Source organism: Lineus longissimus, chromosome 2 (genome assembly GCF_910592395.1).
Source record: "Lineus longissimus chromosome 2, tnLinLong1.2, whole genome shotgun sequence".
NCBI classification, from domain to species: domain Eukaryota; kingdom Metazoa; phylum Nemertea; class Pilidiophora; order Heteronemertea; family Lineidae; genus Lineus; species Lineus longissimus.
The window spans coordinates 28,786,007-28,807,006 of NC_088309.1; the positions used below are offsets into that span (position 1 = coordinate 28,786,007).

The 21,000-nt window shown below is 43.5% G+C and overlaps 3 protein-coding genes across 3 annotated transcripts; 2 read left to right on the forward strand and 1 right to left on the reverse strand.

Moving 5' to 3' along the window:
* Positions 1–3,608: 3,608 nt before the first annotated feature.
* On the forward strand, positions 3,609–5,489 carry LOC135483937 (NADH dehydrogenase [ubiquinone] iron-sulfur protein 4, mitochondrial-like). The gene is made up of 4 exons (XM_064765010.1): positions 3,609–3,693; positions 4,339–4,444; positions 4,684–4,933; positions 5,117–5,489. The coding sequence occupies exons 1-4, from the start codon at positions 3,626–3,628 to the stop codon at positions 5,218–5,220; spliced, it is 528 nt and encodes a 175-aa protein (XP_064621080.1). The 5' UTR covers positions 3,609–3,625; the 3' UTR covers positions 5,221–5,489.
* Positions 5,490–6,105: 616 nt separating this feature from the next.
* Positions 6,106–13,485, reverse strand: LOC135483411 (eukaryotic translation initiation factor 3 subunit C-like). The gene is made up of 16 exons (XM_064764295.1): positions 13,435–13,485; positions 12,734–12,862; positions 12,451–12,516; positions 11,700–12,159; positions 11,381–11,481; positions 10,783–11,187; positions 10,193–10,402; positions 9,807–9,930; positions 9,409–9,675; positions 8,859–9,138; positions 8,418–8,611; positions 7,908–8,111; positions 7,383–7,758; positions 7,180–7,230; positions 6,895–6,951; positions 6,106–6,624 (listed from the first exon to the last, which is right to left on the reverse strand). The coding sequence occupies exons 2-16, from the start codon at positions 12,835–12,837 to the stop codon at positions 6,584–6,586; spliced, it is 2,940 nt and encodes a 979-aa protein (XP_064620365.1). The 5' UTR covers positions 12,838–12,862; positions 13,435–13,485; the 3' UTR covers positions 6,106–6,583.
* Positions 13,486–13,705: 220 nt separating this feature from the next.
* Positions 13,706–20,436, forward strand: LOC135483412 (pre-rRNA 2'-O-ribose RNA methyltransferase FTSJ3-like). The gene is made up of 14 exons (XM_064764296.1): positions 13,706–13,836; positions 14,201–14,433; positions 14,642–14,741; positions 15,062–15,374; positions 15,574–15,682; positions 15,882–16,084; positions 16,362–16,481; positions 16,944–17,079; positions 17,225–17,445; positions 17,604–17,800; positions 17,910–18,257; positions 18,438–18,622; positions 18,836–19,023; positions 19,918–20,436. Exons 1-14 carry the CDS (start codon positions 13,770–13,772, stop codon positions 20,123–20,125), a joined length of 2,628 nt encoding a protein of 875 aa, XP_064620366.1. The 5' UTR covers positions 13,706–13,769; the 3' UTR covers positions 20,126–20,436.
* The last annotated feature ends 564 nt before the right edge of the window (positions 20,437–21,000 follow it).

Sequence of the window (21,000 nt, forward strand, 5' to 3'; positions counted from 1 at the left end):
ATATTGCTGACATCATCGGCGCCAACAACTGTTTCTTTTGACCCTGCCGGAGTCTTTCAAAACAATAAATGATTGTGTCTGACCCTGCTGACCTCGATTTTGAAAAACTTTTTAAAAAAGGTCATTCAAACGTTAAATCAACTGCAAAGATAATATTTTATATCACTGAGGTATATACATACGATATGTTGAGAAAAATCTGTACAACTATCGAAATATACGATTACTTGGAACTATTTCGGCTAATCACTTTGCCACCTGCGCGACCTTGTCACTATTGTGGCGCGCTCGTTTGCATACCGCATATAAGAGGCAAATAAAATCTTCATTTCAACATGAAAGCCTTGACGGTTCAACGCTGAAGGTGTTTGACTTTGGATCGGCTGGTCACGGGTTCGACCCCCGGTGAATCTGCCGAATTTTTTTTTTTCTTTTTTTCTTCTTCCTTGTCTTGCTATCTAATCATCCATGTGCAGATGTAAACATTTTCATTATCATCATTATCATACCCCGCACCCAAACTTTTCAAACTCCAGCACATACTGATTCCGGGCGTTCGAGTACATGAATTATGAGGTAGATGTATTGTTTCAATCATCGCAAATCTGCCTAAAACGGCAACTTTTCTCAGGTACGGGTACGGCAGTGGCGTGCGTCTTTTTCATTGAACGACCTCGCACGGCCGGCACCGACATATATCGTCGTTGATGATGATGGAGAGAGCGGTAGCCGGTACATATTGAGCACGGTTCACTAGCAGTTCAATGTGCTCATGACGTGCCGAGAGCAAATCTCACGGGTGGGGCGGAAATTCGCCATATTGCTGACATCATCGGCGCCAACAACTGTTTCTTTTGACCCTGTCGGAGTCTTTCAAAACAATAAATGATTGTGTCTGACCCTGCTGACCTCGATTTTGAAAAACTTTTTAAAAAAGGTCATTCAAACGTTAAATCAACTGCAAAGATAATATTTTATATCACTGAGGTATATACATACGATATGTTGAGAAAAATCTGTACAACTATCGAAATATACGATTACTTGGAACTATTTCGGCTAATCACTTTGCCACCTGCGCGACCTTGTCACTATTGTGGCGCGCTCGTTTGCATACCGCATATAAGAGGCAAATAAAATCTTCATTTCAACATGAAAGCCTTGACGGTTCAGCGCTGAAGGTGTTTGACTTTGGATCGGCTGGTCACGGGTTCGACCCCCGGTGAATCTGCCGAATTTTTTTTTCTTTTTTTCTTCTTCCTTGTCTTGCTATCTAATCATCCATGTACAGATGTAAACATTTTCATTATCATCATTATCATACCCCGCACCCAAACTTTTCAAACTCCAGCACATACTGATTCCGGGCGTTCGAGTACATGGATTATGAGGTAGATGTATTGTTTCAATCATCGCAAATCTGCCTAAAACGGCAACTTTTCTCAGGTACGGGTACGGCAGTGGCGTGCGTCTTTTTCATTGAAATGACCTCGCACGGCCGGCACCGACATATATCGTCGTTGATGATGGAGAGAGCGGAGTACGGTTTACCAGCAGTTCAATGTGCTCATGACGTGACGAGAGCTAATCTCACGGGTGGGGCGGAAATTCGCCATATTGCTGACATCATCCACGCCAACAACTGTTTCTTTTGACCCTGCCGGAGTCTTTCAAAACAATAAATGATTGTGTCTGACCCTGCTGACCTCGATTTTGAAAAACTTTTTAAAAAAGGTCATTCAAACGTTAAATCAACTGCAAAGATAATATTTTATATCACTGAGGTATATACATACGATATGTTGAGAAAAATCTGTACAACTATCGAAATATACGATTACTTGGAACTATTTCGGCTAATCACTTTGCCACCTGCGCGACCTTGTCACTATTGTGGCGCGTTCGTTTGCATAGCCTGGTACCACTGGCCACCGTCAGACGACGCTGTTGTGTTTGACCAAGTGTTTGACCAAGTGTTTGACTGTGGATCGGCAGGTCACGGGTTCGACCCCCGGTGAATCTGCCGAATTTTTTTTCTTTTTTTCTTCTTCCTTGTCTTGTTATCTAATCATCCATGTACAGATGTAAACATTTTCATTATCATCATACCCCGCACCAAAACTTTTCAAACTCCAGCACATACTGATTCCCCCAATGATTTTTTTTCTCGTCTGTCTCCAACCTGTTATAGCTGATTGGGACAAAGTTGCAACCTGGCCTTCCTTGAGGTGAGACACCTCGACGTTACCACAGAGAAGACAGTTCACAGCCTTGCTGCCACAGAGACAATGTTGACTCCTGGCCTATCTGGGGGTGAGACACCTCGACGTGACCACAGAGAAGACAGTTCACAGCCTTGCTGCCACAGAGACAATGTTGACTCCTGGCCTATCTGGGGGTGAGACACCTCGACGTGACCACAGAGAAGACAGTTCACAGCCTTGCTGCCACAGAGACAATGTTGACACCTGGCCTATCTGAGGGTGAGACACCTCGACGTGACCACAGAGAAGACAGTTCACAGCCTTGCTGCCACAGAGACAATGTTGACTCCTGGCCTATCTGGGGGTGAGACACCTCGACGTGACCACAGAGAAGACAGTTCACAGCCTTGCTGCCACAGAGACAATGTTGACTCCTGGCCTATCTGGGGGTGAGACACCTCGACGTGACCACAGAGAAGACAGTTCACAGCCTTGCTGCCACAGAGACAATGTTGACTCCTGGCCTATCTGGGGGTGAGACACCTCGACGTGACCACAGAGAAGACAGTTCACAGCATTGCTGCCACAGAGACAATCTTGACACATGGCTTGTCTGAGGTCTCATTAGGGAGTTTTTTTTGTTATTCATGCGCGGCCAAGCCCTAACCGTAGTTCCTAAAATCATTGATTTCTCGGTCCTTACAGTATGTCAGCGTTGATTCAGCAGTTGTTTTGGCAAAGACATCTTTTTTTGGAGTTTCTGAAACCTATAGCGCTACTCAATAGGCGACTAACAAAAAACTACGCATTTATACTGTTGTTGCCGACGTATGTGTACACTGAACTTGGGATGTGCGTCGGCCCCGTGTTAAAATGCCGTCCAGTGCCAGTTGGTGCGTTTTTCGCTGATTTGTGCAAAATTCAACATATCTCAAAAGTTCAATGGTTGACCCTCGATTTTTTTTTGATTTTTGTGTAGCGTAAGCAACTGTCTTTCATGAGAGAATGGTCTCTGTAAGAATTATTCAGGAAGAAATGTATAATATTTGGGGTTTTTCGTGATTGTCCGGCCCAATTGGCAATATTGCCATTTGGGATGGTGAACATAGCTAGGAGCAAATGCGACGCTTATGATTTATTTAAAGAAATAAAATGCCCGATTTAACATCCTGCAGAATCAGGGGAATCGGGCGTTTCCAGTGATATACGACACAAATGGGTTGTTCTCATGCATTCACTTTGGAAACGCATCTTAAAATAGATGTTACGCCCTGTTAATGGGGCACGTCATCATCGCGTACATTTGGGAAAAACTCCCTAACGAGACCTGAGTTTGGCAAGTCAAGTTTTGCGGTTGTTTCGCTCCCTGACCTTTCCGCCCCCAGTGGAACGAACGGAAAACCCGCTGTTGATAAGCAAAAATGGCGACGATTCTGTCTGTTGCGGTCAGGCAAGGTTGCAGAGATATTTGCCGCGGTAGCACCGTAAGGTATGGACAGATTGCAAGATAACACCGAAAGACAGATAGAACATGGTGACCTTATGTTATGGAAATAATTTCTTTGATATACTCCCAAGTGCCAGTTGGCAATCGTGTGAAATTGTGGTGAATCTTTCACTCAGTCCGCTTCACTACCACAAACCAGTACTAGGCCTACCAGTAGGCCTACCAATATACAGACAGTAGACATAACAATAATAAAATAATCATATTTATTCATGTAAATAAAATTGCATTACAAATGTGCAAAAGTACAAGTGCAACAAAAGTAGAAAAAGTGATGACAAAGAAATGAAAGACCCTCATAAGGCATAGACATTTACACAGGGCTACCCAGTCCCAGTACAGAGTAGGCCTACCCCAAGAATTACATTCATATTATCGATATCTATCCCCGAAAGTGAGTCTCTATACATTAAAAAATCTCTGATAACAGCAGCAGTTTGCTGCAGTCTATAACTGTTGTGGTCAGGATGTTTGACATCATGTCAACATGAAACTGGTTGTGTATCGGTTTTGCTTTTACTTGCGCGCATGTGTGGATGTTTCTGTTCTGCATGATGCTGTAGTTATAGCATCTCAGTTTGACTGTGTGGAAAACAAATCTAACCATTGCTTTCTTTCTATTTATAGGCTCATCTCAACAAGTTCGGTGGCCAGGGTTGAAGACCACAGTTTAACTGCAGGAATTAGTTTAGAGAAACAAGAAAAGAAGCAACTGATTGAAGTTGATGAAAAGGTACTGAGGATGCTTCTAAGGCCTACAGATAATCAATGGCATAGCTGACTGAGTGTTAAAGAGTGCGGATCTGAAGACGCAACCATGCAGAAATAAATGAAGATTGTTGCTGTATTGGTTCCCAGTCAGTTTAGTGTAACTTACAATGATGACGCTTTGCATATTTGATCTGAACCATTTGACTCTGCAACATGTAAAAGTGGCTGTTTTACCTTCTCCCTCTCTCTCCCTCTCCTTAGGTTGAGCTGTCTGCAATTAACGGCATCCCTGAAGAACACGTCAAGACCCGACGAGCAAGAATCTACGTTCCTGCCAGAAATGCCATGCAGTCGGGAACGTTCGGTACCCGTAAATGGAGGGTTGCTTTAGACACCAGGGAGAGATGGGAGAATCCACTTATGGGTTGGACATCAACTGGTGATCCAATGTCCAACATGCATTGTGAATTCAGAAGTCAAGAAGATGCAGTTGCATTCTGTGAGAAAAATGGTAAGTCTTGCTGAGAGTCTTTGTGATGTCGGCTCGTCAGTCTTCTCTCAGACTTAACAGAACTCTACTTCACCTGACAGTGAACAGATCTTTCATTCAACTTCTGCACATCTTCTTACATTTAGAAACTCGGTCTTGCTTGGCCCTGATGTTACCTGTTTTTTATTCTCTACTTTCTTTCAGGGTGGGCCTACAATATAGAAAACAAACACATGCAGAAATTCAAGGCTAAATCATATGGAGCCAACTATTCATGGAACAAGAGGACTCGAATTGGAACCAAGTAACCATGATAACTTAGGCAATCATTGTGATGATAGACTTGTAAAGACCCATAAGGCAGACAAGGTTTTAGAGGAGACTGTTGTAAATTACATGTGGACTAGGGTACAGAGGGATGCTACAAGCCATTGGACATTGGCAGAATCTACACTTCTGGTATTACTTCCATGGCTGAAGTAATGTCGTCTGATTGAGTCTTGTGTGTCACAAAGATAAATGAGTAACTCTGTCTTCAGCATTTCTTTCAAGTGTTAAATAAATAAACATATGATTACTATTGTGTTCTGATTAGTACTATATTAGCTGCTTTGGGTTGCACTCTTAGTCTTCAAAAAGACGACACACAACATGTCCATAAGGACGCTTCAGTAGTGATATTGTGATGTGCTGGTCTTTCCGAGTGTGAGACTCGTTGATCTGGCCAAGGAGACGACAAGTCCCCACCCCAGCTCCAACAGGAACAATGTAACAACCTGGTCTGATTCAGGGCCAGACAACAGGCACATCCCCTATACTCCATCCTGATGAAATTGGGGGTTAAAGGTAGACTAATCTACATTGCCTTTTCACTCCTCAACAGAGAAGACAGTTCACAGGCTGGCTATCACAATCAAGGTAGGACATCTTTACCCAACCCCAGAGAAGAGTGGAGAGCTCATCAGCCATGGCTGTCACATAGAAGACAGCTCACCAGCCTGGCTGCTACAAGGACAATAGTACAACCTGGTCATGTTGTGAGCTCAACACCTCCACCTGACTGACAACAGGGGAGTTCACTGGCCTGGCAAACGTTTTTGGTCACATGTCCTACAAGTGCCAATGGTACTGTCACTTTAATATCAAGATTGAATCTTTGGACGACGGAGAAGGAAAAAGAAATGAAAAGTCGCTTCTATTTAACCATATTTTAATTTCATTATTACACCAATGACCCAAGAGCAGATGCTGTGACTTCCACCTACTTAGTACAAATTGTACTGAACATGCAGGAGTTGATCTTTTATAACTGCAATTCAGAGTTTTTGTAGAATTACAGCAGGATCTCATTAGCACATGACACAGAAACAGACTACAACACTCTTGTACATCAATAGACAGAGCTCTTTGATCGGCTGTAAGTATGTCTCGTAGCCATGATTTAAGATAAGCAAATGCCAGCAAGTCCATTAAAATCCATGTGCGGAGAGTAAGTGATGTAGCACATCTTGACATGTCCATCTTCTTGCTGATCAAGCAAGTGAACATGATGACGATAAATATAAATTATCCTCCCACAGAACTGACTATATCCTCAGTGACCAATTTCTGACTGTTCCGATGAAACCTTTTGATATTCCGACACCAATAAAACGTGAAGACTGCGAAAAACTAATAATTCCTCTGCTGGCGTCCGCCGCCACGATTGCTTCCTGAAAACACAAGAGTAAACAATGTTAAACGTTGGAGACCAGTGGTCAGAACCATCTTCTTGCATTACGTTGCCGTCTAAACAGCTCTTGCCAAACTAGAAAACTATTGAAGAGTTGAAACAATGACTGTGCCTTTGCAAAAGTACACAAGAATCGGAAGCAGAAATGACATTTAATGGTCCAAAGTCTGGCCTAAAATAGATCAAGGCAAGCATCGATCATTTAACAGCAGCAGACAACAACACAACAAAGTGATGGGATAAGACTCACCTTCATATGATCTATTTCCCCAACTGCCTTGATTATCGCGGTTATATTGATTCCGACCTGAAAAGTAATGTAAACAATGGAATTATGAGTCGAAAGATAAAACAGCCACCCAAGCCTCCAACATGGAGAGCTCAAGGAGACACCTGAAACAGTAGAAGCCCAGACTAAAAGGGAGAGAAAGACTGGGCTCATGAGATCCTCTTACTATACATGCATCAACCACTAGGCGACAATCTAAAGCAAACAACAACAACAAAACAAAGAGGTTGGATGATTCAAACTCGCCTTCGTAAGACTTATTCGCCCAACCCTGATCGCGGTTATACTGATTTCGGCCTGAAAGGAAGTAAACAGAAATCAACACTCAACTATGAAGAAACAAGAGAACAAAAGATAATGAAATGAGCTATGATATGCAGATTACACTTCCTCAGGTGTATCAGGGTTACCTTGAACAAAACCATGGTTCCATTCGAGTCTCAATTTACCTTGATTATTATCTCTTCTGCCTTGATATCCACCCTCTTTGTTACCACGGTAACCCCCACCATCTCGGTCGCCACGGTAACCTCCGCCACCACCACGGTTTCCGCGGTAACCTCCTCTTCCTCCGCGGTAACCTCCTTCCTTATTCCTATCATAGTTGCCACCCTTGTTGCGGTCGTAGCCGCCCTTGTTTTGGTAGTTAAAGTCTTTGCCGCCTTGCTTCTGGTAGAAGAAGTTGCCCTGCTTCATCTCAACAATGCGTTCATTGTTTTCGACAAGCGAGGACACCTTCTCTGATAGCTGTAAGGCGAGGGCCTGTAGACGAGTTGGCTCAGTACGGTGCATGACAACAGACTGGGTTGGCTGGTCTAGGGAAGCCTGTACAAGGATAACACAAAATATGAGTACTTGCATGAATAAAGCACAAGGGAAATCTAATGACAGTTCAGCTTTAAGAAGGATGGACAGGAGAACCATGCTGATCTAGAGCTCAATCTAATGACAGAGAAGGTTTGAAGGGAGCTTACCATGAGTTCCTCATTGATGATCATCTTACTAATAATGGAATGGACTGTCCCCTTCTCCAACTCAAACATTTCGGCCAGAGTCAGCAAGCTGATCGAGTCGTACACGCTGCTGTATGTGAACAGGTAGGTGCGGAGACTCTCCTCCTGGATCTTCTGTGTGATCATGTCACGCACACGCGTTGCTTGGAAAAACAGATCCCACACCTGAAGATGAGACACTATGTAAAATCATCATGTTGACAATTGGGCTTACCAATAAGGTACAGATGTGATTGCAAGGAACAAGAACATTCTGCATTTGTACGCCATCAGACATCACAGCATTGCCAGGATAAAAGATCAGATATTCAGTGATACGGACAACATGGTCCACACCACCACCCATATCTCTCTTGCTAAACAATTAACTCCAGTTTATACCACCATTTGAAATTCAACAACTGTCCAACACACCAAATCACCATCAGGAGAATATCTTCTACCACATCATGAAGGCAGACCATCATTTACCTTGGCGTTCATCTTCTCATTGATGATGTAGTTCTTACATGCCCGCCAATCACCAGTCTTCATGGACTTGGAAGCAGCGACCACATGCTCCCGCATGCTCTCCGGTGGACCAACTAAAGGCTGGCGCTCACTTAGGCGCAAGACGTGGTGGAAATTCTTGCTGATCATACGACGTCGAGAATCAAGTTCATGGGCTGGAATGGACAAGTGCGACAAGTTTAATCGAGATACTATTTCTCATGCCTTGGAAGCCCTAATCATAGTTGGTGCGTCACCACTGCATGATACATGACTTACAGAACAAGACCTGCAGTTGAACTGATGGTCACTGTCACATCACATCACATGAATAACTGACATCAGTCTGATAACTGACTTCATTCAGCTTACAAATACAAGATGACTTGGCAGAACAAAGTAGAAATGATAAATTAGACTGACCTGCCATGTATGGAATCTCCATCAACATAGCTGACACTAGATAAACACACTCCAACAGCTCCAGGTTTATATGCATATGATACGGCATCTGACGCCGCTTCTCAATCTTCTCTTGCTCCGGTGTGCGTTCGTGTTGTCTCTGGAGGAGTAGGCCCTGTGCAAGCAGCTCCTTGGCGCGACCACCAGACTGGATGTCCACGAGAGCATTGTGAGCATCCTTGATCATGCCTTGTCTGAAGGCACATAGGCCAAGCTGGACCATCGCTCTGTTGTACATGATCTGAAACAAAGAAGGATCATTGAAGGACTCTGTAGCCTTGCCCCAATTCAAAGGTGTCAGACACAGCAGTGAACATGCACTTGATAAAGAGTGAAGAACAAAGGAAGACAGACAACACTACCATGTGTGGAGTACTTCAAGACAACTGTTGAGAACAGGGCAAACCCCAACAACCTGCCAAGGAGATCTCTTTTAGTTGAAGCCTTCAACCAAAAGGAGGGTAATGCTGGATATAGACTAATATCACAGGTCAACAAGAAGTTCCCTCACCTGAGTTGGCACATCCGAGTGATGAATGGTATCCTGAAGATGAGACATCAACATGAGATCCCTCGCCTCGAACCAGCGGTCATGGAGCGCGTGGTGGTATATATGACACAGGATGGCCCGTGTGCGGATGCGGTCGGTGGTATCGTGGGTGTAGATATACTTGCACAGCTTCTCCATCACCTTGGCACTGTCCTCGTAATTCTCAGGGATCTTCACAGCCTCATTCAGCTCCTTGTTTTTCTTCATCATCGCATTCACATGGTCGAACTGAAAATTACAGGGAAGCTTTGATGAATACCGCTGTTCCTCTGGAACAAACCATACTGTATGTAATGTAGTTAGCACTGGTGGCATGCTCCGAAGGTTTGTCACAAATTAAGTAAGCGCTTGATTCTCACCTTGTAATATACATGTTCTACTCGTCTCTGGTAGATACGACATATTTCATTTGAATGACCGCCCTTCTCAATGTAAGCCTGCACCCGCTTGATCACATCACACACACCCTGCTCGTCCTTCAACCTGCAACAAAAACACACAAACTTATGTCGCAACACTGACTTTTCAACCAATTAAAATAAACAGCCGTACAGACAAACGTATGACTAAGAGGCAACATTGTCACCAAGGATGATTTTGTTGATTACAGCATGACCAACCTAAAACAAGTGAAAAGTGAGGGAAGAGGTTGCATGATATAAATAAAAGATATTGAATCTATCAACAAGTTTGAACAAGCCAATCAACACAATGATCAGGTTGGAGTTGACCTGACAGTTCCTACCTCTCCACATAGTCTGTGCTATGAGCATCACAGGCTTGTAACATCTTGATGTACTCCTCATCCATCCTCTCCAGCATTGTCAGGATACAGCCTCGCACACGATACGGGGACTCTTCCAGCTGCTCACTATCGTCGGTGATGTTTTCGCCAATGGTGATGTCACGGTTCTCCTCGAGCTTGGCCAATGTCAACGTCAAGTATTCAAGGCACCTGCAATCAATAACATCAAGATTGACGTCTGCTCAACAATCACCATGGCGACATAAGGTGCTCATGACAGTGTTTCTTTGTAAAATAGGAAAACCTAAACATTTTATGCATTGAATATTTTCTACAGCTACTTGTTATTTCAGGAGTAGAGTTGCTTTCAAAACATGATCAGGTCACGGACGACAGGTGTCCGACAACCGACAACTGAGCTGAGAATGACGTCTGCTTTATCTGGGAGAACACAACAATAACCATGTGTGCGACATGACATGGTCAGGTGAGAGACGAGTGCATATAGCAGTATGCTGAGTATCAGGAAACGGCATGAGAGAGTGATCACAATGGACATAAATCACAGAATGGAGTGTCACATTTCTTACCTATTCCAGAGCTCTGGTTTCATACAAGTGGCGATATTTGGATTGTAGTCAAAGATGGCGGCAATGATATGGAAGAGCACCTTACAACTGATTGCAGGGCCCAGGTTATGTGCCTGAGAGATTCCCTCCAACTCAATCAGAAGTTCAATCTGCTCTGTACGATCAGTGCCCTTCTTTCCACGTGCTGCAATCACCTCAAATAGTTTCTTGATGACAGCTTCATGTGTGATGTCAGCATCCTTGGGAAACATCTTGGGTTTCTCTGCCATTGGCATGGGAACGCCACCTTTGACCTCCTCCCATTCACCTTCACCATCCTCCTCTTCAGCCTCCCTTCTCCGTCTCTCCTCCTTCTTCTTTCGTTTCTTACCAACATCCGATTTCTCTTTAGACTGATCCTCGAGGCTGGAAAAGACACATCACAACATCAGCTTTAATGGAGCATTTTGGACAACTTGCCAAGGCTGAGTATGAATAGGACACGAGCAGCTACGTCAGGGAAATTATGCACTACTAGCTACAGCTTGAAAACATAAGATCAGGGAACAACAGGAAAGACAAGTCTTCCTTAACTCTGGTTCAAGCTTGGTTTACTTACTCTTTCAAGAACTTGGGCAGATGTTCCTCCTCATCTGTCGATGACTCCTCACCACCTTGGTCCTCTTCCCACGAGTCATAATCTCCCTCAGAGTCAGACTCCTGCAAGACACAAAAACATCATTGTTTCATTGCAACAAAAAACATAAAAGAACCCAACTGTTTAGTTGATGTACTATGCTGTACATATCAATTCAACTTGGGTGCCCAACAACCCAAATCCTGACATACTCCACAGCAGAGCGAGACTCTAAGGGTTCTACACACTCATCAATAGACAGAGATCATTATTTAATCATCCAGGGTAACATAGTACTCACCCCGCGCAGGAACTTGGGTTTCCTCGTTGACGCCGGTTCCTGCTTCTTGACGTACAACATATCGTCACTTCCATCATCTGAATCACTGTCAGACATGTCATCATCAGAAGCATCAGACTTCTCTTCCTCTTCTTGATCAGGGTTCTCACGATAACCTTTGACCTCTGCCTCAAAGTTCCTCAGATACTTCTTTAACTTCTGTCGCAGATTCGTCAGACCTTTTGAGTTATTCTTACTCATTGACTTGCGTCCCTCTCGGTCCTCCCAACACTCGACAACAAAGTCCTCCAACTCGACAAGGCACCTCAGGTAGAAGCGAGGCATGCCCTCTTTTTCAACGACTTTTTTGGCTTTTTCGTAAGCTCTGGTAAGATTCTCAAAGTCCGACAACAGGTTGGACATGTCTTTGATCCTCTTGAAGTTCTTCATCTTTTTGATGATGTCTTTAAGTTCATCATACCTGAAAGAGGCGGGGAAAAGAAAGGATCAGCTCACCGACACGAAACACTGAATACCCTTCAAAGGATCAGCCCACTGACACACAACACTGAATACCCTTCAATGGATCAGCTCACCGACAACACTGAATACCCTTCAATGGAAGATGTCCTTCTCCTCCATTAGGATATTGTGCATATAATCAATAGTTCAAAAATCATCACACACAAAGCAATTAGTCTTTTACCTCATGAAATGGCAAGCGCCAAAGACGTCAAAAATCATCTCTTTCGTGTCATCACAATCAACTTACCTTTTATCTTTCTCGCTCCGGACAACACGCTTGACGTCATCTTCATCGTCACTGAACTGAAACGTCCTGAAAAATCCCAACAAAAGGGTGGTGCTTGATAGACAAAATCAAAACATATCAGGCTTCTGTCCAACATCATCTCCAAGTTTATTGAGCAAAGAGCAAAATCCAGCTGAAGAAGACACGGCAAAACTCCATTTATGATTCTTTCAATTTCAGCAGTTGACAAACCATAACTGATACACAGCCTAGTGTCAACATGTGACGTGTACGATGGACTCACCTGAGTGGGGCAGCACGCGGCTGTATTCCCTGTCCTCCTTCATCTCCACTAGATTCAGACTCCGACTCCGATTCGGAGCTTACCACAGAAAAAAATCTTGACATTTCAGGTGTCTTTCATAGGAACAGTCTGAAAAGAGATGAAAGATTTTGTTTTTAGATTCATATAGATGATTCAGAAAAAACCCAGCAAGTAAACGAAGTAAATTATGTAACAAACGCGTCCACAGTGTGTTTGCCAGCGCCACATCCAACCATATCCAACACCACACTCACAGGCTAAACGTCTATATTGCATGAATATGTATGTGTATGTAGGCTATATGATACACTACATGTGGACTATTCACTGTATATAATAATAATAATAATAATAATAATAATAATAATATTTTATTGCGCTTAATGTATACAAGGATACTATGGCAAAATACAGAATACAGAATACAGCACAAAATACAGGATATATTATTATATGTGTAATCAATGGTAATGCAGTCCATTTTTGCGTACATTTTTGTGTGTGACGGGACAGATTCCAGGATTATCGCAACATACAAGTGCGGAGACAAGCACAACATAACTTGATATATGATTAAAGCGAGCACACAGATGTTCTTTGAAATGAAATATATTGTTACAATATCTCAAATACTGAAAAATAACAGCAGATGAAACGAAAAAAGGGTGTTTTATTTTTACCAGAATATCAAAGGCCGGCACACAATTTCGGCCAAGATGGCGCACTCCCATGTGGATGTGAAAAACGTCATTATAATATGAGTAGTTTACGATATTTCAGGACGCTGTAAAGGGTAAATTTTGCAATTATCAATTACAATCGTAAAGCGATGATGTATTGAGATATAAAATCACTCGAATGGATGATATTTTGTTTTTATAACCCGAATAAAAAGGCACATTTTCATTATTTCTTGCATCTACAAATCTCGATGACGTAGTTCACATCCACATGTTCCTGAGTGAATGTGTTTCTCAAATTTTGTTCTAATAAGTTCAAAAAATAAGCATCTGTTATGGGAAAAAAAGTGAAAACAGGAAAATCCAGGAAGGACAAATATTACCAACTGGCTAAAGAAACTGGTAATCAAATATAACTGGCTTGAAAGTCTTTGTTTAGGTGGTTTTGCTCAAAAATTCAGTTCAGATTTCAGCATGATGAACATCATCTGATCTGTGATCATCATGGTGATGTCGGTGATTAGGGCCATCGGCATCAACATGACATGTTATAGTGCATACATTACAAGACCTAAACTCTGGTGATATGATGTCGATGATAAGATCTCCATTGTGTCCATACCAGGTCCAGGGCCAAGACGTTGTTTACCGGTACATACCACGAGTCTTGTCTGCAGCTGGTTAGCCTAGTGGTGCCATCGTCCCCATTTGTTTCACCTAAGAGCAGAAAATTAGGACACAACCTTTATCTGTTTCAATCTTTCAGGTTACAGAGCTAGATCAGCCTTCAAACTCCTTCAGCTGAACCGCAAGTATGGTTTCCTCGAAAGCTCGCGGGTGTTGGTTGACTTGTGTGCTGCCCCGGGCGGTTGGCTTCAGGTTGCTAGCCAACACATGCCAGTCTCTAGTCACATCATCGGCATTGATCTCGTGCCGATCAAACCCATCAGAAGCGTGATCACTCTAACAGAAGATATCACCACTGAGAAGTGTAGACAGGTAATTGGTTTTCAGTTTATTTGAAATTTAATGAAGTAAGTTAAGTGTATTTCATATCAGGTCTCTCAATTCCTAGAATAACATGAAATGTGTTTATGGGTTTCGTTTGGCCAGATGTACAAAGAACCAAACAAGTGGATCATGGGCCTAAGCAGATGAGTAGATTGCTCCCCTTTATCAAACGTATGTTATGTTTTCGTTTTGAAAGGCTTTGAAGAAAGAGATCCAGACTTGGAAAGTAGATGTCTTCCTCAATGACGGCGCTCCAAATGTGGGAAAGAACTGGCTCCATGATGCTTTCTCTCAAGGTAGATATGTCTCCCTTCATAATCAACCAAGCCTAAGTAGAAACTTGGACATTTCAACTAAAGTTTAGATTGTGAGGAAAGAACTTCAGAACAACACAACAGTTTCAGATGAGGCCATGTAATGTGACCATGGTCAGTTACATTTGTCAGCAGACAGGTGAATAGTATGGCCAGATTAAGAACAGTCTAATGCTCTCGGTTCTTCTTCTGTTTTGTCTTTAGACTTTTTGTCTTTAGACTCTAATGACTTCATGTCGGCTTGACCATATTCGCCAGTCACATTGTCTTTGAAAGCTATCATCAATCATGTCCTCTTTCAGCCACACTCACTCTGCAAGCGCTGAAGCTCGCCATAGAATTCCTTCGTAAAGGAGGCTGGTTTGTCACAAAGGTGTTTCGATCCAAGGATTACCAAGCTCTCATCTGGGTTTTCAAGCAGCTCTTCAGAAAGGTGTTTGCCACCAAACCTCAGGCATCGAGGAACGAATCTGCTGAGATCTTTGTTGTGTGCCAGGGATTCCTTGCTCCTGACAAAGTTGACCCGAAGTTTACAGATCCAAAATATGTATTCAAAGACGTGAAAGATGACCCTAAGATGGAGTTGAATTTGATTCATCCTGAGAAAGTCAAAAAGTAAGTTGGTTCATGTTCATATAAATAATGCTGTATTTGTCATAGGGTTGTAAACTCTAGCACTCTTGTAGTGAACTGCAACACGGATTTAAATGTTGTACCAGTAGTCAGTTATTTTTGACAGGAAAGAGGACCTTTGGGGATGCATGGTAAAACTGTTTTGAATCAATATTGAAACATCATTATTGTGTGATTTCAGGAGAACAGAAGGTTATGTTGAAGGTGATTACACCCTGTTCCACACACTGGAAGCTACCACATACATCACAAGCCCTAACCACCTGGAGCTGTTGGCCAATGCTAGTGAGGTAAGGAGAGCAGACGACATATTTGCTTGATGACCTTGACCTTGTCATTGGGTGTGCCTCCAAAGAGCATCACATCCAAAATGTACCGGTACTGTGGATTTGTAAGCTGGTTAAGTTTGACACTGACTGAGATAAACTTTGATGAAATGACTTTGTGTGCTTTCTCCAATTGATGTCAAGTTAATGTTTGCTTCTGCAGATTATGATTGACAGTGAGAACATCCGGAAACACAAACTGACCACCCCTGAAATCCTCGAATGCTGTAAAGATATCAAAGTGTTGGGTAAGAAGGAGATCAGGTCGCTGCTGACTTGGAGGAAGAAGATGCGTGACTATCTGAAGGACTTGGAGGAGAAACTGGAGAAGGTGAAAGCACAGAACGGTGTGGATGCACAGCAGAGGTGGGTGTTGGCCGTGTTGATATCACAGGATCTCAGCTATGGCCCAAATCTGTAGGATGTCAGTGATACCAACTGGTGTATCTTCCATCAGAGGTCTATCATGAGCTTCTTCATGGCCAACATAGTTTTTGACAGAGGGTGAGAAAGTAGTTTATTCCTGCTAACTTAGACACCTTTGGTCCATTTTCTATTAGGAACTCTAACTAGGTTTGTGACTTCAACATTTGGAATGTTCCCTGCCATTACACTTTGAATAAGTTTGCTTTGGCATTTTCAGAGCTGAGGCCGAGGTTGATGAAGAAGAGGATGAAGAGGAGAGTGACTTTGAAGAAGAGGCCGGTGAAATTGATAAAAAGATCGCCGAGATGAAAGAGAGCGAGCTGAAGGAATTGAAAAGGTAAGATTAGCTTTGTGAATGATGAGAATAATGATGATAGATTATGATGTTTCTTGAGTGTTTGATGCATGTGTCTCATGGATGATTGGTAATGGGTGAAGCCGTTGAGGTGCTGTATACGGGGCCACTCACTGGGTATGTAACGCGGGAGCCATTGAGGTGCTGTATACAGGGCCACTCACTGGGTATGGAACGCGGGAGCCGTTGAGGTGCTGTATACAGGGCCACTCACTGGGTATGGAACGCGGGAGCCGTTGAGGTGCTGTATACAGGGCCACTCACTGGGTATGGAACGCGGGAGAAGGTTTGCCTCTTCAGGGTATCAGATTGTTCAGACACTAGGATTCTCGGTGGCCACAGCAAAAGAGATGACTGCTGTGCCAAGCAGATTCTTGCACACGGAGGATTGTGTGTTTATTGAGCTTCCATCACAGCTTGTAATGTACCTTCATCTGTCTGCAGGAAGAAGAAGAAGATCCGTCGCAAGAAGATGAAGCTTCAGCAGCAGATGAATCTGAAGATGATCCTTCCTGGTGATCAGATGGATGTTGGCGAGGACATGGAGATGTTTGCTCTCAATAAGATCAAGAATAAAAAGGTGCGTCTTGTCAGCTGCGATGGCGTTTGTGTGATCAGGCCGTGATATCAGCACTTCACTTGTTGTAGACTATCACTTGCTATTCAAATCCTTCTTGAGCGCCATGTAATGTACAGATTATAGACTTAGTCTTTGTTTCTTTCAGGCTTTATCAGAAGTAGAGAAAGGTGACCTTAGTTTCATGGACAACAAGTCGGACTCAGAGTCTGATGATGAAGGACTTGAGAAGCCTAGGATGGCGTATGATAAGTTTGAGGAGCACGATTATGGCTTCTCATCTGACGATAACAAAGGGAGTGACGAGGAGGGCAGTGATGTGGAAATGGAGGACCTTGGGGGTGTGGAGGATAATGAGGACTTTGAAAGGTACATGTTCAATCAGGATGTAAATCAGCTAGTAGCTATTGGGATCGTGTGTATAAATGCTAGCAACTCTTCTGTTATAAGTGCCACATCGATACCAACGAAGACTCGTGAGACCCTCTGTCCTTGGTGATGTGTTAAAGCGTTGGTTGTTGTTTCAGCTCTGAAGAAGAGGAAGCCGAGGCCGACTGTAACCCTCTCGTCGTCGATCTCGAAGATGCTCACGACAAGATAGAACGAAAAACATCCATGTGGTTCCAGAAAGATGCTTTCAAGGGATTGGAAGATGATATCGATGAAGATTTGGAGATAGAGACTATTGTAAAGGAATATAAACGAAAGGGTGGTGCTATCACAGGTAAGAGACAGGATGGACATGGATGGTTTGCCCAGGTCTCGATGCTGAGTCTTTCATGAGGCAAGAATCTCCACTCATTTCTAAGATGTCATTCTATTTCCATTTTCAGAAAAAGAAAACACAAAAGAAGCAAAACGAACCTCGAAAAAGAAATCGTCAAAAGATAAAAAAGTGACTTTAGCGGATAGTGACGATGAAAGTGAATCAGATGATGAGGGTATAGAGGAGAGCAATGGGCATGAGGGTATAGAGGAGAGCGATGGGGACGAGGACATTGTTAACAGTGAAAGTACCATGGCTACCATGGATAAGTTCAATGATGATAGTGATTCTAGTTCAGGCTCGGATGATAGTGAGTTTGATATGAACGACATGGTGACGGATGATCGAGCAGTGAAGAGGAACGCCAAGCAAGATGCCAAGGATGGATTTGAGATCGTTCCAGCCAGCCAACCTGGTAAGTGTCATGAAGTCTTTCTTATATCATTTGAGATGAGCCTAACCACTGACCAAGTCACAAACACATTGCACCATCTTTAATACCATCTTTTGCCACTATTGACACCACAACAAGCCTGACACACATTATATCATCCCTTTGTCTTTGATGAGTGGTCTATGTTTCCAAATATTTCAGTTAAGCGAGTCAAGTTGGACCCAGAGAGTCTAGCGATCGGAGCAGCAATGGCATCGTCACGGAAACGACGGCGGGATATCATTGATCAGAGTTTTCATCGCTACACGTTCAACGATGATAACCTCCCCGATTGGTTTACGAAGGATGAGCAGAAGTTTTGTCGGAAGCAAATGCCTGTCACAAAGGTATGAATGGATTGATTACTTTGAAGTCGTCCACTTTTAAAGAGGTCTGGTTCAGGTGTTTAGTCCTTCTGATCGGAGTTGAGCTGGTGGCTTGAGTAAGCCTTGCAAGGTAGAAAACTGTCTTGTGCCTGATTTAAGCTTCACGGGGGTTGATTGCAGTCATCTGTCACTGTCTATTGTCACCCTTACCAAACGTCAAATGTCTCATTCCAGGAAGAGGTATCCGAATATAAGGAACGACTGAAAGTCATCAATGCTCGAGCACCGAAGAAGGTCGCTGAGGCCAAGGCTCGGAAGAAGAGGAAGATGGAGCGACGTCTGGAGAAAGCCAGGAAGAAAGCCGAGGATGTGACAGAGACAGTGGATGTGTCTGACAAGGAGAAGTGGCAGCAGATTAAACAGTAAGTCACACCTGCACACTCTTGTCACAACTCGTACCTGATGGTTGTTGAGACCTGCACACTCTTGTCACAACTTGTACCTGATGGTTGTTGAGGCCTGCACACTCTTGTCACAACTCGTACCTGATGGTTGTTGAGACCTGCACACTCTTGTCACAACTCGTACCTGATGGTTGTTGAGACCTGCACACTCTTGTCACAACTCGTACCTGATGGTTGTTGAGACCTGCACACTCTTGTCACAACTCGTACCAAGACCTGATGGTTGTTGAGACCTGCACACTCTTGTCACAACTCGTACCAAGACCTGATGGTTGTTGAGACCTGCACACTCTTGTCACAACTCGTACCAAGACCTGATGGTTGTTGAGACCTGCACACTCTTGTCACAACTCGTACCTGATGGTTGTTGAGACCTGCACACTCTTGTCACAACTCGTACCTGATGGTTGTTGAGACCTGCACACTCTTGTCACAACTCGTACCAAGACCTGATGGTTGTTGAGACCTGCACACTCTTGTCACAACTCGTACCAAGACCTGATGGTTGTTGAGACCTGCACACTCTTGTCACAACTCGTACCAAGACCTGATGGTTGTTGAGACCTGCACACTCTTGTCACAACTCGTACCAAGACCTGATGGTTGTTGAGACCTGCACACTCTTGTCACAACTCGTACCTGATGGTTGTTGAGACCTGCACACTCTTGTCACAACTCGTACCAAGACCTGATGGTTGTTGAGACCTGCACACTCTTGTCACTGTCAACACATAGTCTCATACCAAGACGTCATGGTGTTAGTTTCAGACATGGCGTTAGTCTGAGACATGGCGGGATTGTTTGTCTCTTTGTTAAAAGGTCTTGAGTGGTATTTTTTCCATTGTCTTCCAGGATCTACAAGAGAGCAGGTCTCCTGAAGAAGAAAAAGGAATCAGTCACATACGTTGTTGCCAAGCGTGCATCGGGGAAGAAAGTATCGCGACCTGCAGGGGTGAAAGGAAAGTTCAAGGTGGTTGACCCCAGGTTGAAGAAGGATATGAGGAATCAAAGAATGGGTGAAAAGAAGGGAGGCAAGGGAAAGAAGAGAGGAAAGAGATGAGGTTAATCATATTCTGAAGGCTTTATGAAATTACCATGGACTGTAAAGAATGAGACGGACTTGGGTTAACCAAGATGGACTTGGGTTAACCAAGGTACATATTGTTGAGGTATGATGGTATCTAGAGGAGTCTGTGTCCGTGAAAGTTCGACGAGTCGTGCATTCTGACTGTCGTAATTGCTGGAGAAATCTTGGGGGAGGGGTTCATCCTGGGTTTTACTACAACTTATAGTTGTAAGAATGAAAAATTGTGATGAATTCAACTGAAGTCTGTGAAAACTTTGTTTAATGCAGTTATTGAATAAATGTCCGTGGTCTATTCAAATTGTTGTTGTGTCTTTTGGGCATTGTACTGGTTGTGACAAGATGTCCTCCACATTGGTGATATGTCTCTGTACTCCTTTGTCAGAAGACCTAAGCTAGTTCAAACAAAGCATCATTGACTGGCTAGTGTTGGTCAGTGCGTCTTCAGTGGTGGTGACAGGATGTGTCGTGTACCCCCATGTAGTTTGGTGTCTTCAGTTGGTGATGACAGGCAGCCTTGTCATCACAAGCCCTAAAATGACTTCTCTCAGCATTGATATTTTGACATCGTCGGTCAAATTGCCAAGCTGCTGACAACTCTGTATTCAGTCCAACATTGGAGGACGAACCTGCAGGCACCTCTGCTTGTAATCCCATAAGCTACTTGGCCAATATGGAATAGGTTGAACCGAGTGGTTAGGACAGCATTGTGGTTGCGACTGCATGGACCTGCCTATCAGTTGTTACTGGTTTCTATTCCCTTGTTGGTGCAGCCAGATAACTTTGAGAAAGGGGAAGTGACTGTAAGGCATCAGATGAGCTGCTGGAAAGAGTCTTTTGGATAGGTTGTG

Bases quoted from the DNA above. Each gene is read 5' to 3' on its own strand.
- LOC135483412 (XM_064764296.1), top strand. From the start codon at position 13,770: ATGGGAAAAAAAGTGAAAACAGGAAAATCCAGGAAGGACAAATATTAC. The intron at 15,375-15,573 runs GTAAGTTGGTTC...GTGTGATTTCAG, and splicing joins CATCCTGAGAAAGTCAAAAA to GAGAACAGAAGGTTATGTTG. The intron at 17,801-17,909 runs GTAAGAGACAGG...TTCCATTTTCAG, and splicing joins AAAGGGTGGTGCTATCACAG to AAAAAGAAAACACAAAAGAA.
- LOC135483937 (XM_064765010.1), top strand. From the start codon at position 3,626: ATGGCGACGATTCTGTCTGTTGCGGTCAGGCAAGGTTGCAGAGATATT. The intron at 3,694-4,338 runs GTATGGACAGAT...TTCTATTTATAG, and splicing joins TGCCGCGGTAGCACCGTAAG to GCTCATCTCAACAAGTTCGG. The intron at 4,445-4,683 runs GTACTGAGGATG...CCCTCTCCTTAG, and splicing joins TGATTGAAGTTGATGAAAAG to GTTGAGCTGTCTGCAATTAA.
- LOC135483411 (XM_064764295.1), bottom strand. From the start codon at position 12,837: ATGTCAAGATTTTTTTCTGTGGTAAGCTCCGAATCGGAGTCGGAGTCT. The intron at 9,676-9,806 runs GTGAGAATCAAG...TGTAATTTTCAG, and splicing joins TAGAACATGTATATTACAAG to TTCGACCATGTGAATGCGAT. The intron at 6,952-7,179 runs GCGAGTTTGAAT...ATTACTTTTCAG, and splicing joins GGCGAATAAGTCTTACGAAG to GTCGGAATCAATATAACCGC.